This window comes from Pholcus phalangioides, unplaced genomic scaffold, assembly GCF_987345545.1.
Source record: "Pholcus phalangioides strain wild (caught in Gottingen) unplaced genomic scaffold, Ppha-v1.0 ptg000032l_1, whole genome shotgun sequence".
Classification (NCBI taxonomy): Eukaryota; Metazoa; Arthropoda; class Arachnida; order Araneae; family Pholcidae; genus Pholcus; species Pholcus phalangioides.
The window spans coordinates 226,065-244,093 of record NW_028301622.1 but is presented as its reverse complement, the minus strand read 5'-3'; the positions used below and the strand labels follow the sequence as shown (position 1 = coordinate 244,093).

Sequence of the window (18,029 nt, the reverse complement as noted above, 5' to 3'; positions counted from 1 at the left end):
TTGATTCTTCAACTTTCTCTTCTCGTCTTTTTTTTTCTTTTTTTAAGGGCCGTTCGGATTGAGTTGGTTTTTGGATTAGTGGGGTTCTACTGTAATTTATAAATTGTGGAAGTAATTTCTATTCTTGATTTCAAAAATTCGCCTCAAAAACGGGACATTTTCACAAAAAAAGGGATGGCCAAAATTATGAAAATGTCCCGTAAAATATAGTTCATAACAAGTTTCTGGTCCGCGAGAGGCAGAAATAGCGCATATATGGCCCACGGACTGGAAAGGTTGTGCCAGTATATACCGACTTTCCAGGATATATAATTTCCAGGAGTCTTTTCTGGGACACCTTATACATCAGGGTGTCCCAGAAAAGACTCCTGGAAATTCATGAATTCATTCAAAAAGACACAAACAGACCTATTGGCAAAAAAACTAATACTTGCCAACAGAATAATTCGAAAGTTTTTTCGTGACCTCCGCTGGAAAATTCACCTAATTCATTTCACCGCCAGGCAATTCATCGGCAATAAAATTCACCGCTGGGAAAGAAAAATAATTCATCGACTACAGCTGAATGAACGCCATAACTTTGTCACTGGACCGAGATCTCTTTCAGCCCAGCTTCGTGGCAGTCTGGGACACTTTATTTTGTGTCAAAAAAGAAGAAAAAATGACACAAAATTTTTGCAATATATATTTCCCCGAACAATTGGGTTCTGTCGCGATTAACAAATTTTGTGGTGATTACAGACTAGATGCGGTTGAAAGTTTGAGAAAAGTTTCGGGGTTTGGTTAAGACGGATGAATGTACACATACCGGGTATTTCACGAAGGGCACCTAACTTTGAAAATAAATAACTCCGAAACGGTGATAGAAGCATGAAATTAGTAGTATATTTATTAAAAAAACCGCAAGAATCTGATACAGAAACCTAAAAAACGTAGTAACAAATTGCGCCGATAGATGCTGCAGGCGGCATTACTATAAGTAGGCTGTACATAGTGGATAATGCAAGCAGCATCGTTGCATTCACATCAAAAGCGATTCAAAATGTGCACCTTTCACACAATACACATGCCACAAACGAAGAATGAAATTGTCAATGACTCTCTGTAGTGGTCACCGGAAATCGACACACAAGCTTGACAAATAGCCTCCTCCAGCTCGTCGAGTGTTAAAGGATTGTTGCGGTAAACAATGCCCTTCAGTGTGTCCCAAAGAAAGTAGTCGCAGGGGGTGAGGTCGGGTGAAAACGGACGCCGGACCATGCCTTTCCCCTTAACTGTCGAATAGTTCAACTCATCGAAATATTCGTCCAGAAATATTCGCCCAAAAACGGCTTGTGTACGGTGTGGGCGAGTCCCATCTTGCATGAACCACGCCGTGCCTGGTCGATCGCTCAACGCTTGTTGAGTGGCGACAAATTGTTTCAAAAGTGCGCTGTACCGGGCATGAGTCACCGTTTCTTGCAAGAAAAAGAAACCAATGATGCCTTTGCGGGAGATTGTAACCCAAACTGTAAGTTTTGGGCAATGGAGTGGTCATGCGTGAGACAAATGTGGATTTTTCGGTATCCCAAAATCGCCAATTGTATCTGTTAACGACATCATCCAGATGAAAATGCGCCTCGTCTGTAAACCATATTTGGGCGATATCGAAGAACCATCAATCATGTTGAGAGCATCTCGTTAGCGAAATCCTCTCGTTGTCGTTCAGCTCGAACTGTATGGCGTGCCGGCATTGAATCTTGTACGGAAACATGTGTAATGTCTTCCGCAGGATTCTATACGTGCTGATGGCGTGATTCCGGATTCACGACACTTAAAGTCTGCGGACAGAGATATTCGGATGACGCTCAATAACCGCAGCAAGTGTCGTTGCATTTTCATGTGTAACAACGGAGTGGGTGGGATCCACATTTCCGACTATTGCATCGGCTACGTTGCCTGTCTGTTGAAATTTTTTGAATAGCTCGCGAATCGTTTTTGCCATCTGGGCCTTTTGCGACTTGAGATCGCGTTTGAAAATTTCTCGTGTGGCAAGTAGGGCTGTGATTTAATCGGTGGTACTCCAACACGATAAACACACGTTCCTCCATGGAATACATCACTTCCGGAATTTCTTTCACTATACGCTAATAGCGGTCACGTTTCAACGGCGAAATCTCGACGACTGATCGTTCTCGGCGTCTGAGCTCTCTTTCTAGAGATCTGTAATGCCGCCCCTGCGGCTAAAATTTTGAGGTTTCTGCATCAGATTCTTACGATTTTTTAAATAAACATACCATTAGTTTCATGCTTGTATCTACCACCGTTTCCGAGTCATTTATATTCAAAGTTAGGGGTCCTTCGTGAAACACCCGGTATTAGGATGGAGGTATAGTTTGAAGCAATTGGAAGGGGGGGTGACATTCCATCTCATCTGTTATGTTACACTTGCCATATTAAATACACGGGATTAAAAAAAAAACGAAATGAGGATCTTATTGTGAAATATAAAATATCCATCAGAGCGAGTCATCTCGCTTAACACCTTATTGGTGAGCAGATGGGTTTATAACTTGCGGACTAGAAGCCAGCATCAGTTTTGTTGGGTTGAGTTCACTCGCTCCGGTGGATTTAATGAAAATATACAAAATAGAAGTATTGTGTGTGGGAATATATATAATTAGGGATCACCCGTGCAATCTCGCTTAGCACCTCACCTTATTCGGTGAGCAACATGAATACGACAATATGAGTACGCACGCGTGTTGTGGATATGAAATGCATGAAGAAGAGAGAAATACACATATACATATTTTTATATACATATATATATAACTGTCAGGCCGAGTCGTTTCGCTCTAAACCTATTTTGGTGAGCAATGTGGGCTTGGTTTAATTGAAGGATTATCTGGAGAGAGAGTTAGCTAAGGATCAGCTTCGGTCTTGTTGTTTTGGTTGACTCGCTCTCTAGCTGGTTATATTTATATAACAAAAAATAAAATAAATGAATATATATATAAAATAAAAACTACATATAACGGTTATTATGAAATCATTCGCGTCCTCCCGCCTAGCACCCCCGCTAGAATAGCAGAATGGAGGATACTTGTAGTTATCACAGTTACATCATTGTTACAGGAATGTCACGAAAATTTTTGTTCGGGTCCGGTGTAATGCTATATCTTGTACATGTAATGGTTATGTAATAGTAGTGGCAGTCATGTGGATATGATTTTTGTTGTTGTTTTTATCTATTTCTGTTTTTTCCCTTATTTTTGTAATATTTGAAACATTATTTTATAAATGTGGTGGACAGATTTTTTGTTTTTCGTTGGCGTGTGACAAGACTTGCAATCCCTACTGCTGTGTTTTTCTTTTTGATTATTTGAGTGAACCATTGTTTTGTATTGCTTCCCAATATTTGTACATGTGTAGATGTTTTGTAAATTTGCACTCTGTGGCATAGTGAACTGGAGTACCCACCATACCGCAGGCACATTTGTCTGTCCTGCGGCGTTTCTGTTCGTATATATGGAATGGGCCGTGTCCTGTTATGGAGATAGTCACCTCCCTATTCCAGTTTAGTGTGTTGTATGTGACTCGAGGACAATTTTGTGCACTTTCCTAGCCGTTGTTCCTTGGTCCCAAGTTTGGTGCCACCTCTGGGGGGTTGCATGTTTAAGTTGCCGCTTCAGGAGCGTTAGTGGGAAAGGGTTATCAAGTTTATTGTCATAGTTGATTGCAGCCTTGGCTAGAGAGTCTGCTCTCTCGTTTCCAAGATTACCTACATGGGCCTTGGTCCAACCTAGGAAAATTTTCGGGTTATTTAATAGACGCCGCCTCAATACACGTACTATTGTGTTTCTATTTGTTAGATCTAGAAAAGCTTGAAGGGAGGAGCGGTTATTAGTTATTATTAAAACTCGCTCTTCTGTTTCCGTTGCGCATTGTGTAGCTGCTTCTATCGCTAACAATTCTGTTTGAAAGTTACTATTGTTTCTATCTAGCGTTGCTTGCTACGTTTGCTTTTCTGTATTGTTTGTGCATACACAATAGGCTGCCCGATGCCTTCATCGGTTTTGGAGCCATCTGTGTACATGTGGGTGTTTGCTAGTTTTATATCGTGGCCATCAATTGAAAGACTAAGCGAGTGAGTAAAGGAATGAATGACCGAGTGAGTGAGAGCAAGAGAATGCGGGACCGAGTAATTGAGTAAGTGAGTGAGTGAGCGAGTGACCAAACGAGTGCTCGGGCGAGAGAATGACCTAGTGAGAGAGTGAGTGCTGCAGAATTATCACAGATACGTTACATTAAAATGAAGTAATAATAATGATAATAATAATAATGTTGATCTTTTCCAGGTCCATCGCAATGGGGTGGCAAATGCAACATTGGAAAGGAACAGTCATCGATCGATATTCCCGAGAATGTGAGTCGCACCTACCCGCAAGGCGACAGAGCATTTCAATTCATGGGATATATTAACCCTCTTCGTGGAAATATCGTCAACAATGGTCACACGGGTAGTATTTGATTATTCACAATAATCATCATCATAACGAACCACAGGTGCGGATCCTGGTCGATGTGCCAGTTGGATCTTCCCATGTTTCACGGGGCAGCCAATTTTTTTCATATTATTATACCCCTTTCGGTAGGGGTAATCGCACCCATCCTTTCTGGATCAGCATCTAACCGAAATCAGACATCTTCAGCTGCGAATGGAGCCGAGACAGTGTAACCTCTCAATAACGGATGCCCTTTTCGACCAAACATTTTTTCCGCTAATGGGGAGGTACGATACATAGCGGAACCGCGTTTATACGACTTTCACATTTATACGATGTTTGGCTTCGGTCACAATTTGTTTCTATACATATATACTGTGCATTTTAATGGCTATGTATTTAGCAAATTTTAGTGAAAAAATTCACAGAAATTCAAAGTGATACCTAACGATCGACAAGTTAACTTCATTTATATGACCGTAAAGGATTCGGGATTATTGTGTTCTTGATTGCTATATACAGCTACTTCCAAGGCCACTATCTCCAGGCGGGGTACCCGGTGCAGAAAGGATCATGGGGAACCCCATTATGGTACGAGTATATTGTATAATGTTTACTAATTCCTCACATCATTTCGATTTTGCCGCTGGTGTAGCAGTAGTAGGTAGGGCCTCCAAAAAATGGCTCGGGGATCCATGATGTTCTTAAGTCAGCCACCTCGTTGGGCAATTTGCCTGTTGTGGCGTTGTATTTGAAACTTGAAACTTGAAATATGGGCACTGTAAAATTGTACCTCACTGTGTGAGTGCAAAAGGTGATACACCGGTGGTTATAAATAATCACCAATCATCTCGATAAGAAAAAAAAAAAGTTTGATCAAATTTCATTACATTTATCCTATCACCGGCGATTATGCATAATTCCCCAAATAAAGTTGGAAAGTCTGATAAATATACTGTATATAAACTATATATATAATATATAGTTTATAACCTTTTCTCCTCTTCATTAAACCAATTATATTTTACTCGTACATGATACACGCATACTACGCATGTTCTGCAATAAAAATTGAATTAAATTAAATTTAAATAAATGTGAAGATGAAGAAGTTAAAATCTTTCACACCATTAATCAATCTTGTAATGTTGGCTTCCTTCACACGTATCAACTAACAAAGCCAACATTACCATTCGAATTAACCATCCTCTGGACCATAGTTATGCTCAGTTAATTAATTAACCGATGTTTTATTATATTGTATTTACCAACACGATCTTGGGATTAAACATAATCTTAGTTCAATATGATAAATTCTCGATTTATGAACAAATGTTAATAAATTAGAATTTGGAAGAAAAAAAGTTTAGGAAAGAAATTGGAGTAGGCCTGATTTTACTGTCCGCTATTGAGAGTGTCCACTAACGGGGAGTGAAATACATTAAAGCCCTATGGGGCCATTCAAGTATTACGTAATAAGATTTTTAGCCATTTTAAGACCCCCTCCCCCCCCTTGTCAGCAAAATTTCGTCAGCAGCTTAGAATATTTCATATCTTCAAAAAAAGGGTGGTTGATGACGTAAGCAACCTTCAAACCCCCCCCCCCCCTTGTCATAAAAAATCAGAAAATCCGAACCCCCCCTCCCCCCCGCGATGCTGACGTAGTACTTGAATGACCCCTATTCCACGGGACTGGGGATCAGAAAAATGCCAGTTAACGGGGAATGTCCGTTAAGGGAGGTTCCACTGTATTTCCAACTTCTAGTGGAGAAGAAGAGGACATCTTCAGCTTCGAATGGGGCGGAGGCATTCATATTTACACTGCTTGACAAATGCTAAGGAACAGTGGCATTATTCGTTATACCTAACGACAGAGATCCTTCAAAGAAATGAAGCTTGGCACATTTTTAATAGACATCCTAAAGTAGTTTTTTTATTATTCAAAATGAAACATACAGGAGTGGGTGTATAGCAAACAGGGGTATGGCATTTTACTGACGAACCTTTGACCCTTGAGGCTAACTTCCAATTACAAAAAGTTTCGACGTGTAGTACTCAGATATGTTATTCATGGTGCCAGGGGGTCATATGGTTATTAAAATGAAAAAAATCAACTTTTTCATACAGTCCCCGTTTGCGCCGAAACGCAATTAAAAAGTTGTTGCACTGTATATTTCTAAGATCAGTATTCGCGGAGATATTCGAATTCGAAAAACGGAGGAAAGTTGAAAAAAAAAACAGCTCTAAATCCTAAAAACCCGTTTTACCCGTCATTTGATGCTGTTTCTTCCCAAATTTCCTCCCTTTTTCGAATTCGAATATCTTAGTGAATATTGCACTGGATTGACAGTAAAAGCAGTGGATTGACAGTTTACTAATAATTCATGGTCTATCCTATATCCATCCCGTTGAAAATTTTGAAGACTTCGATCATATCTCCCCGACACCTGCGTTTACCCAATGTGAACGCAGCCCCGTGTGCCCAAAAGGACATGCGTAGCTCTTCCCTACACCCCTTAAACCAAGTCTATGTCCCTCTGTAGGTATGGTTTCCAAAACCTTATAGCATACTCCAGTCAAAGACGAACTAAGCCTCGGAAAAGCGGAAGAATGACTTAGAAACCTTTTTAAGGATGGAACTGAGCATTCTATTTGTTTCTTTTACCACCGCTAAACAATGTTCAGAAAACCTAAGCCGCTCCTCAATGAGAATTTCCATATTGGTGACCCTAGGTATAGTGACACCATTCAACTCGTAAGTGAAACGTGGGTTGTTGGAATCAAAATGAGTGACCAAGCACCTGTCAACGCTAAACGTGATGCTCGATTCATTTGCCCATTGTGCAATACTGTTTAAGTTGGTCTGAAGTAATTCCCCAACACTTTGATTCCCGACTACACCCATTAGCTTCACGTCATCTGCGAATTTGCTAGCAATCCCATCGATACCCTGATCGAGTTTATCGATAAAAAGTGAAATGTTGAACAGTAAATATTAGGCCAGGGACACTTCCTTGAGGAACTCCACTTGTGACACCTGTCCAACTAGAGAATTCTCCGTTCACCATAATTAATTGTGACTTATACCTTAATCACGATTCTATTGAATTCAGCAAGTTGACCCTAATGCCAATCTACTTCTAAAAACGCTTCAAAAGTTTACCATGTTGGACCGGATCGAATGCCCTTCTGGAAATCAAGGTAAACAACATCTAAATTTTTGCCCTTACCCAAAGCCTTCCTCACGTGATCATAGAAGCAAAGGAGGTTAGTTACACATCACTTCCCCTTCCTGAACTCATGCTGATTATCCGACAATACATTATTCCCGTCTATCCACTTCACCAATTGCCTTTTGATAAAAATATCCAAAATTTTCGTGAGGGAGTTCGTCGAACTCACTGGACAATAATTGCACACAGCTTCTCTACTACCCTTTTTAAATATCGGGAAAACATTAGCAAGTTTCCAATCCTTTGGGATGATACTCTCAGCAACACTACGCCTGTAGATCTGTGAGACTGTCCCCCAGCAATTCATTTGCACATTAGCTGAGGACACTGGGATAGATATCATCTGGTTCTGGTGCTTTGCTTGCACATAAGATGTTTAGAAGATTTAGGATTTCCACGTCTTCCACTTGAATATCGTTGAGGATTTTATTACTCCATGTAATACCCGCACATTGAATATCATTATCTCTATTAAAAACCGACGCGAAAAAGTCTTTAAAAGCACTACACATGCCTACATTGCTTTCTAGCCTAGACCCTCGTATAGAGAGGAGGGCAACTGCTTCCTTACATCTATTATTGACGTACAGAAAAAAATGATTTTGGTCAGAGCAATGTTATCTGATAACCTAAGATCCAACTTCCTTTTAACTATGACTTATCGCTTTCTTCAACGCCCTTTTTTTATCAGTAAATGATGACAGATCATCTCGTCCACGTTTATACTCTCTCATAATCTCTCAATGCTCTTTTCTTTTCAAGATAAAGGTTAAGAACCATAGAGGGTGCGATGTACAAACACGCTTTCTTCGAACAAAGGGCATGACGTCGTGCAAAATAGAGAAGAGCTGTGTCAAATTCTTGCCGTTGACTTACCACGCAGACTGATTCCAACCGGTTTTTGAAAACTTCCGCTAACTGTCCTCTAAAAACATCAAAGTTAGTTCTCCGAAAACAAAGAACCAGTCTTTTGTTATCAACCTTATACGAACAAAAGTTACAGAGAAAACTGACAACATGATGATCACTGGAAAAAAACTCGTCCCCCACCGAAACATGTTCAGCAGGAGCCTCGGAACTAGTGAGAACTAAATCCAAAATAGCAGTACCCCTCATAGCTTCTGATACATGCTGATGCAATAAAATATCGAGCACCAACTTACGAAAGTCTCTTTCATATTCATCTGTAGCTAATAAGTTTTTCCAATCTATACCAGGGTAATTGATATTCCCTAATATGACAACCCTCTTATGCTTGCACATGTAGGAAATTTCATCATGAAATTTGACGATTTAGTTCGATCCCTATTCGGTGGATTGTAGCAAACCCTTACAATAAGTTTATGGCGCATATTGTTTTCAAGCTCAACCCATACAGTTTCAATGTCTCTGCTCTGCACGTTACACTCTCTAGCCTTCAAACATGATTTCACGTATATCAACACTCCACCCCCTTTCCTATCAGATCTATTTCTCAAAAAAGTATCGTATCCTGAGATGTGTAAGAAACATTCATCCCCATCGTTTGCCCAAGATTCTGTAATGGCTATAAGATCCAGGCCCTCCACAACTATCATAGTTTCTAAAAAAATTTCTTATTACCCAAGCTCCTGGCATTTATTAGCACACATTTTCATTCGCCCTCTAATTTTGTGTCAATCGAGAAGCCATCCAAGTCAGAGGTGGGTAAATCAACGTAACTGCTATTATTAACAATAACTAACCCGCAATCCCGTCTACGTGGTCTGGGAGCAAAAAACATGACCCTGAGCCTATTGTGAACCTTCTAGACCCCACTCCTATTCAGATGAATTCCATCCCAACGATATACTTGTTGGTAAGGGGCCATTCAAGTCAGCATCGATGGGGCGTTCCGATTTGCTTACTTTTGATGACAAGGGGGGAGAGGGGAGTTTGGATAATACTCACGTCATCAACCACCCTTAATGAAAATATGAAATATTTTTAATGGCATCTTACTCGGTGCACTAAAAACGAGAAAAACCTTTCGATAGTTTGTGAGCACTTGTTGATAAGCGCTCTACAGAACTACGTCACTTGTCACTCAAGGGATCTCTAAATGTGTCACGGAACGCTTAAGTGTTCTGAAACTGTGTCCCGGGTCATTTAAGTGATCTGAAAATGTGTCACGGGCCGCTTAAATGCTCTGGAATTGTACCACGGGATACTTAAGCGATCTGTGAATGTGCCGCTTAGTTCATTTTCACAAAATTAGGTTTGAGGAGGGCAGTCCGCATCACATAACCCCCACCTGTATACGTCTCTGATCCCACCAATATGCGTTACGATTCAGAGGGGCAGAGCTGGTGACGAAATTTTGCTGACAAAGGCGAGGGGAGGGGGGGGGGTCAAAAATGGCTAAAAATATGTTTACGTAATACTTGAACGGCCCTAAATGCGGGAAACTCCAAGAACGTGACCCCCAGTGAGGAGCAAATGTCTTTAGGCCTAAATTGACTTGATGGATTCTACTTCTATAACTCCTTACTACCCCTTGGCAGTACTGTAATCACTGTCCCATCTGAACCCCCTCCCGAGCGGGTAATAGTAATTTCCGGCACTCTGACAGCGATTCACTAATTTTCATTCACTCTTACTTGATTCGTTCCCACCCACAGTATTACTCGCCCGGGGAGCTTTCGACGATGAAAAACCTCTCGAACTTTGGTAATCATTCCCCCAGGAAGGCAATAGCGCTCGAAAACCCGAAAACCCTTACACACTCTGTTCCTCAGTTCTCTAACCATAGAATCGCCGATGATTAAACCGCTATCACTATCCCCCTCTATCTCATCCACGACCACCCATTCACCCTCTAAACTACCGTTGTTCGTGGAGATTGCTTCTTCATCGACAGGTGGCTCGACAAGAGGTGGCTGTGTTATAACCGGGCCCTCTAAAACCTTAACTCTCTCCCATAACGCTTCGACCTCCAGTTCCAAGTTTGCCCTATCCAAACACCCTTTACAATTGAAATTAACAGCTACTATTCCCCTAGATCAGTGAAACCTATCGTCGCAAGCTCTACACAACACTGGCCGAGCTCGAGTCATACTAACACTATTGCAGGAAACTAGATGCTAACACTTAAAAAATGGAATGAGAAACGTATAGGTGGTGGATGGCAGGAAGGAGGAACGACATCTTTTTATAAAAAATATATTTTACTTAATATGTATACGGCATGACTACAAAGTAAAATGATATAAAAACTTTCTTCCCTCCCTCAACAACGAGCGCGGCCATTCATCAGCGCGTTCGAAAACCAACTATCTATGTCTCCTTGACGACCTTCATCCTGTGGTCGGCTTTGACCGATTCCCCACAAACGTTAGCAGGAAATCAAAATAATGTAAATTACATTACAATGTGAAATATACGTAAAAAATTTACGAAATATTTAAGTAAAATAAAATGCACAAAGAACAAATATATATAAAGAATACAACACACGCCCAAAAAGTATTAAGATACAAAGTACAATTTATACTTTTTAATGTTACCGAGCTATCTGTCCACAAAGACAAAAACAAATGAAAAAATAAAAAATTACTGAGAATACCTGGGAAGAACAGGTATACACTGTTTGCTAACACTCACGCCCAAAAGTACTCCACGAAATTATATTAGAGAGGCGGGGCAACAATGTAATGAATGGAAACAAAGATACAGGTATTCCCTCCAATAGGAGCACGTGGGCAAAGAAATTGATCATCGACAAAGAAATAATGGTCACAAACCTGGCAAAAGTACAATGAAAATGAAATGAGAGCGAGAAAAAAAAAGTTTAAGTCGATCAAAAACACACAACGAAAATTAAAAAATTGAGAGCAATAAAAATAACACTTATCTCTCGCAAATCCAACGATGTGCAGTGCTGAAAATCCGCTGAGAATTTCTAACTAAAGATTAAATTAAACACACAATCAGTGCCGTCTTAACGCATGGGCCCACCCGGGGACGGTCCGGGGGCCTCAATAGAAGAGGGCCTCACAAAAATGAGATCCGGTTGAAATTTTCTAGGATTTACCAGGTAGGGCCTCCGAAAAACCACTTGGCCCGGGGGCCCATGATACTCTTGAGACGGCCCTGCACACAATATCTACAAAAATAAAGAAAACACCGCAGAGAGAGTATGACCCAAAGAATAAAAAAACACGCTAAGGGGCCGTTCAAGTATTACGTAAGCATATGTTTTATCCACTTTTAACCCCCCCCCCTCCCCTTGTCAGCAAAATTTCCTTATCAGGGGATGTACCACCTTCTGATTCTTAATAAGAATCCGCTTCTTAACTATGGATTTGAGTCTTTAGTTAAGAATCGAGAGAGAACTTTGCTACCACATTCTTAACTAAGAATCGTTTTTGTTCCATAGTTAAGAATCGAGTTAAGAACCAAGGCTACCCACTTCTTAGCTTGATTCTTAGTAAACATTTTTTTTCTTCTATGCGAGATAACTTAAATTCTTTCTTTAATAGAAGTTTTCTATGATTCATATTTTAAAAAATGGAAAAAAAAATTAACAATGCATTTTTATTTCAAAATAAGGAATTCGTCAGACTTTTTAAGTTATCGAAAAGTTTTCTGAAGGTTCTGTAGGAGAGTTGAAAACAGTGTTAGAGTCTATATACAGCACATATATGTTGATAATAGTGATAAAATATCGGATTATTTCAATAAAGTTTGATAAATTTTGCTACATTTATCACATTTACCAGTGATTATGCATAATTCTCAAATTTTCAATCCATAAATATCATGATCGATGAGTCGTAAACACAATGTTTTTCATATTATGGGAACTTAATATAACTCATATTATGGAATTATTAAATTCAAATCATATATGATTTGAAATTTTTTATTAGTTTAAAACTTGAGAGAAAATTGAATTTCGCCCACAAAATATGTGAGATAAAGCTTCAATCGGCCGAAATATAATTGTACAAAAATTAAAAATCATTATTAACCTGCTGCTGCGTTTGTTTTTTTCACATACTTCGGTGTACGTGAAAAAGCCAACATTACAGAAGCGATGGCCATTTTTAATATTGATGTATTATCTGATCACTATATATTATTTTTATTTGGCCACGAAGCAGCTATGCAATACATGTACAGTACCACGTTCATTTCGCCATGACAATTAATTTAAAGAAACATGAAGCATGTTATAAAAATTATTGTTAGTCATTAACCATGGTTTGACAATTATGCATAATGACCTACAAATGTGATAGATTCACGGTATATCAGCAAAATTTATCAAACTTACCGAAATGGCCGGTGATTATTTATATAATAACCGCAGCTCTTTATCACTTTCACCATAACATATATAGCATAGCCCCTCTTCATGGAGGGTGGCAGGGATCCATCCCAGTGAACGTGGGATGAATCTTTGATTCGAATCATATCGGATGATTAAGTATGGATATGTTTGTTTTTTACTGTAACATGTTAAAAAAATATAATGTATTTATCATTTCTGCAAAACCGTATTCACATTTGCTGAAATAATCTCCGCCATTTTTTCAGGCTAGCGTTGTTCTAAAATTTCTTTTCCTCCTTATCTTGTCAACAACAAGCCGTTGTTAATTTTTAGCTGGGCGCTGATTGGCCAATGGCGAAATTTCCCAAAAGGGAAATTTATCGGCCTGTCCATCGTCACGTGACCTTCAGAATAACTTTTAACAATCACATCGTGGTTGCATTCGGAGCTCGATTCTTAACGTGATTCTTACGAACCGATTCTTACGTATGGATGATTGGTTATTAAGAATGAGAAGGTGGTACACCCCCAGCTCTGCCCCTCTGAATCCTAACACATATTGGTGGGACAAGAGACGTATGCAGGTGGGTGGGGGGGGGGCATAGGGGGGGCTTATGCTCCCGACGATAAAAAATTTATTTTTTTCAGCAAAAAAATAATTTTTTTTTTAAAATAGAAATTTCGAAAAATACCTTTATATGTTATTGCAATCAATTTCTGTTAATTTCAATATTATTTGAAGGCTATGAACTCAAAATTTATCTTTGATAAATTCATTGCGACCCACCCTCTAAGCCATATAATGATAAATGACATAAAGGCCCTTGGCCCGCGCACTAAATATGGCCCTGGGGGTTATCTGATGCAGCCTGCCCCCCTCAAACCTAATTTTGTAAAAAATTAACTAAGCGCCACATTTACAGATCACTTAAGTGGTCCGTGGTACAATTTAAGTGGCCCGTGGCACATTTTCAGATCACCTAAATGACCCGCGACACAGTTACAGAATACTTCAACGATCCGTGGCACATTTAGAGATCCTTTGAGTGACATGTGACGTAGTTTTAGAGCATTTAAGTGGTCCCCAGTGCGGTTCCACATAACTCAAGTTACCTGCGGCACATTCTCAGATTATTTAAGTGATCCTCGGTATATAATTACGGGTCACTTGAGTGATGTGTGGCACAGTTCCAGAGCTCTTAAGCTGCCCGGACACATGTCCAGATGACTTTTATCCGCGAAACATTTAGAGATTACTAAAGTGGTTCTGCAGGGCACTTTTGAATAGGGGGGAATGTTACTTCAAGTTCCCACAAACTATCGGAAAGTTTTTCTCGTTTTCGGTGCACCGAGTAAGATGCCATTAAAAATATTTAATATTTTCAGTAAGGGTGGTTGATGACGTAAGCATTATTTAAACCTTCCCTCCCCTCTTGTCATGAAAAGTGAGCAAATCGGAAACCCCCTTTCCCCATCGATGCTGCTGTAACACTTGAATGGACCCATATCTCAGTTTAATGAAGAGTTCAATATTTTTATTTAAATAACTAGGAGAGATATGCTTGTAAATGGAGATACAGTCGAATCCCGTTTTAATGAATACCGTTATAGCGAAAATCTCGTTTTAACGAACACCTTTCTAATCCCCAGATTAATTTACATAGGAAAAATGCAAAAACCTAGAATTCCTTTATAACGAAATTTCGTTATAACGAAGTGATTTCTCCGGTCTCTTGGAGTTCGTTATAATGGGATTCGACTGTATAAACATTAATATATTAGATAACAATACTAACGAAGTATCAAATTTTCTGGACACAGTGGCTGTAAAAGATAAACTTTGAGATATAAAATGATAATTTGCTTCAGAGAAAAACAAATAGAACGGAGCGACATTCAGGCAAAATGCCCAACGAGGTGGCTGAGAAAAAGATGCCCATAAAAAATATATGTTGTTATAAGTGGCCACCAATAACAAGAACGGTTGTACGGAAAACCAAGTTACATGCCGCAATCGATGCATTACAAGATTTTGATGGAATCATATTTATAATAATTCATTATTTACATAATAAGGCTGATATTTGCAGGCACAATTTTCTTCCAGGATATTTACAAAATATATCTGAATTGATTACCGCACGACACTGATAATACTCAAATGAAATCCGCCGGATAACTTAAGGCCGCTTACCACTTTCAGATTCATATTTGCGTGGAGCCTCCATTAGTAATCAAGCTATTATACATATGATATGGAAAGGCATCCATATTATAAATGTAAAATTACCAAGCGATTAATAATGATATATTGCTGGGGGGCTTCTCACGGTAATCTAGTTCCATTTCAGACAGCGCGCATTCCAGGTAAATTATACTCGCACGTGATTATGGATCTCCGCGAAATGCGTTCAAGATGGCTCGAAGTGCATCGAATCCATTATTTATGGATCTTTCAAATTAGATACGAGATGAAAATAACTTCGTAGAAAATGTTTAGAAATGAATGAAATAATCTCGTAATTCCCAGATCAGGGAGGTCTTCAAATTCAGAATTAATGTGCTGCCATCTATAGGTAAAAATATCTAGTCAAGTAGTGTATTTAGCTTTAGAAAGGCATAAAGTTAATTAAAATAAATAAATATATGATTCTTTTCATTTTATAAAAACTCGAAAAATTCCCCCCATTAACAAATTTTTGCCAATTTTTCTCACGAGTCACCGATTCAGATGATCAATCTATTTACAGCCACACACGCCAGCGTCGTTGAAGGGCTAGCACTTCTATCCTCTAACAATTCAATGTCATTGTCGATTGGCTGAAAAACCCGAATTTCAGGATTTTCCACCAACCAGCAACGACGTTTTAGAGCATAAAAATCCTATCCCTTTAAGCGCTCTTGTGAGAGGCGGGAACCGTAAAAACCAATCTGAAGCGGGACCGGATTATAACGAGGAAAAAATCTACTTTTTATGGAAAATTCAAATACATGCAAAATATGCTCTATCACGTAAAAATAGCGAAATATGCAAAGACATAGAAATCCGAGCCCTTGTGATCTGCATTGGTTGTTTCCACTTATTTTTTAGTTTGCATTTAACGCCGCTTTTTATCACGCGACAGGTATCGTTTCAACCCTGTTCACGATTATTCACTGCGCCTATCCTTCAGCAATACATTAAAGTAGGTGTTGCCGTTCCAATTTTTCGAAATTTTATTGCTGTAACCGTACCGCGCGAGCTAGGGTTTTATTTCGTTTCTCATTCTCAAGCGCATACTCTGAAACACACCTATATCTCTGATCACATTCGTCGATTTTCGCACCCCCGGGGGCTCGTATATCGGCAATGTTGTTTTACGACCGCCCCGTATATGTGAATTATGGTGCTAAATTGTATGTGCTCGGTAGTAGTGCTTACTACCCTTCCTTTGTTTCACGCCGTCCTTATATCGACGGTGTTACTATTCAGGCGTGGTGGTGGTGTCGTCGTCCATCCGTTGCTACATGTCATTAAAGTGTAGAGTTTGCTCCTTTCTGCATATTAAGTAGGATCTGGAGTTGTGTAGTTCCTTGTCTTTGGCTATTATCTCCCTATTTATTAAGCGACACGATGTCTCTCTCTTGTACGATGGGGTTTCCAGGTGGTGCCTTTACGCCATGGCTACTCGTTACGCCCTTCAAACCACAACGTCTCCATCAATTTGATGACCATGAAGTTGTTGGTCGTTACCAGCATTACGCGAGCTTCACAAGCTTTCACCCGAACGAATTCGTCTTCATTCGTCTTGACTCTACCTCGATGACATGTTCTGAAACTGTTCATAAAAAAAAGCTAGATAAATATAAAATTAACAATTTCTGCTAGATAATAAAATAATGAAATAAAGACAATAACAATAAACAATAAATATATGACAAATAAATGACAATAACAATAAACAATAAATATATGACAAATAAATGACAATAAAACTCACGAGAACGGAGAAAAACACAAAATGGCGCACCGACGTGACAGATAATCCTTCAGCAACAAAACAGGACAAATATTTTGAACATTGCACTTCGAACTGGGTGCAAAAACATAATGAGTATTAAGTGGTATGCATTTTCGAAGCATTCCAGCTGAATAATGTTGAAATGGGCATTAAATTATCAAAAATAAAGAATAGGGAAAAACAAAATCAACATCATGTTTCCATATTGCACTTGGAAATTTTTTTTTTTTTCCCAATATGTTTTTAAAAATTTGTGGTTTTTATATCAACTTCATCTACAAAAATAAAATTCTTGTATAGATTTTTTCCAAACTAAATTTGCTCATACAAAAATCATTACCCCCCCCCCCCCACCAAACTGCAAATAATCCAAAAATTAGAATAAACAAAAAAAAATTTAACACTAAATTATATAGAAATCTCATGTTGTTGCCCTGACTTTTTTGAGGCAAACAAAAAAAATGTCATCTTTCTAAGTATAATATTCCTTGAAATATTTGAATTCGAAATCACAGAAAAGTTGGGAAAGAACAGCATAAACTAACAAACAACTCGTCTTTCCTTCATTTATGTGCTGGTCTTTTTCCCACACTCTCCCTCTCTTTTCTCTCCTTTTTTTTAAATTGAAATACCTAACGTAAAATATTACAGTAAAATTTACGTAAAAAATTTTTTTTGTGTCTCAAAAGAGATAGGGAAACAACAGCTTTCTAATTTGAAGTGAAAGGACCGGGAGAAGTATCAAAATTGCGATATTTTATTTCCTGACGTACTGTATTTTCTCTCTCAAGTCTGGTACACTGTAATTTCTGAACGCAGTTTGAGCGTTTTCAAAATTGAATCTATACCTCTACGACGAAGATTGAAACTACGATTCTACGTTCATGAAATAAAGGCCGCTTTAACACTTACAGGATACCCTGTATACAGTCTATACCATGTCATTTAATTTTAAGTAACGAAACTTGCATGTGCCGATTCATACCTCGGAAATTAAGAAGATTCTTAACACTAA

General features: G+C 38.9%; 1 protein-coding gene across 1 annotated transcript in view; it reads left to right on the top strand.

The window, feature by feature from the left end:
* Positions 1-18,029, top strand: part of LOC149066105 (putative carbonic anhydrase 3) — a 35,180-nt gene that overhangs the window by 16,982 nt on the left and 169 nt on the right. The window contains exon 3 of the mRNA XM_089253152.1: positions 4,341-4,502. Within this exon, the coding sequence (XP_089109278.1) occupies positions 4,341-4,502 (162 nt within the window). The remainder of the gene's footprint in view (positions 1-4,340; positions 4,503-18,029) is intronic.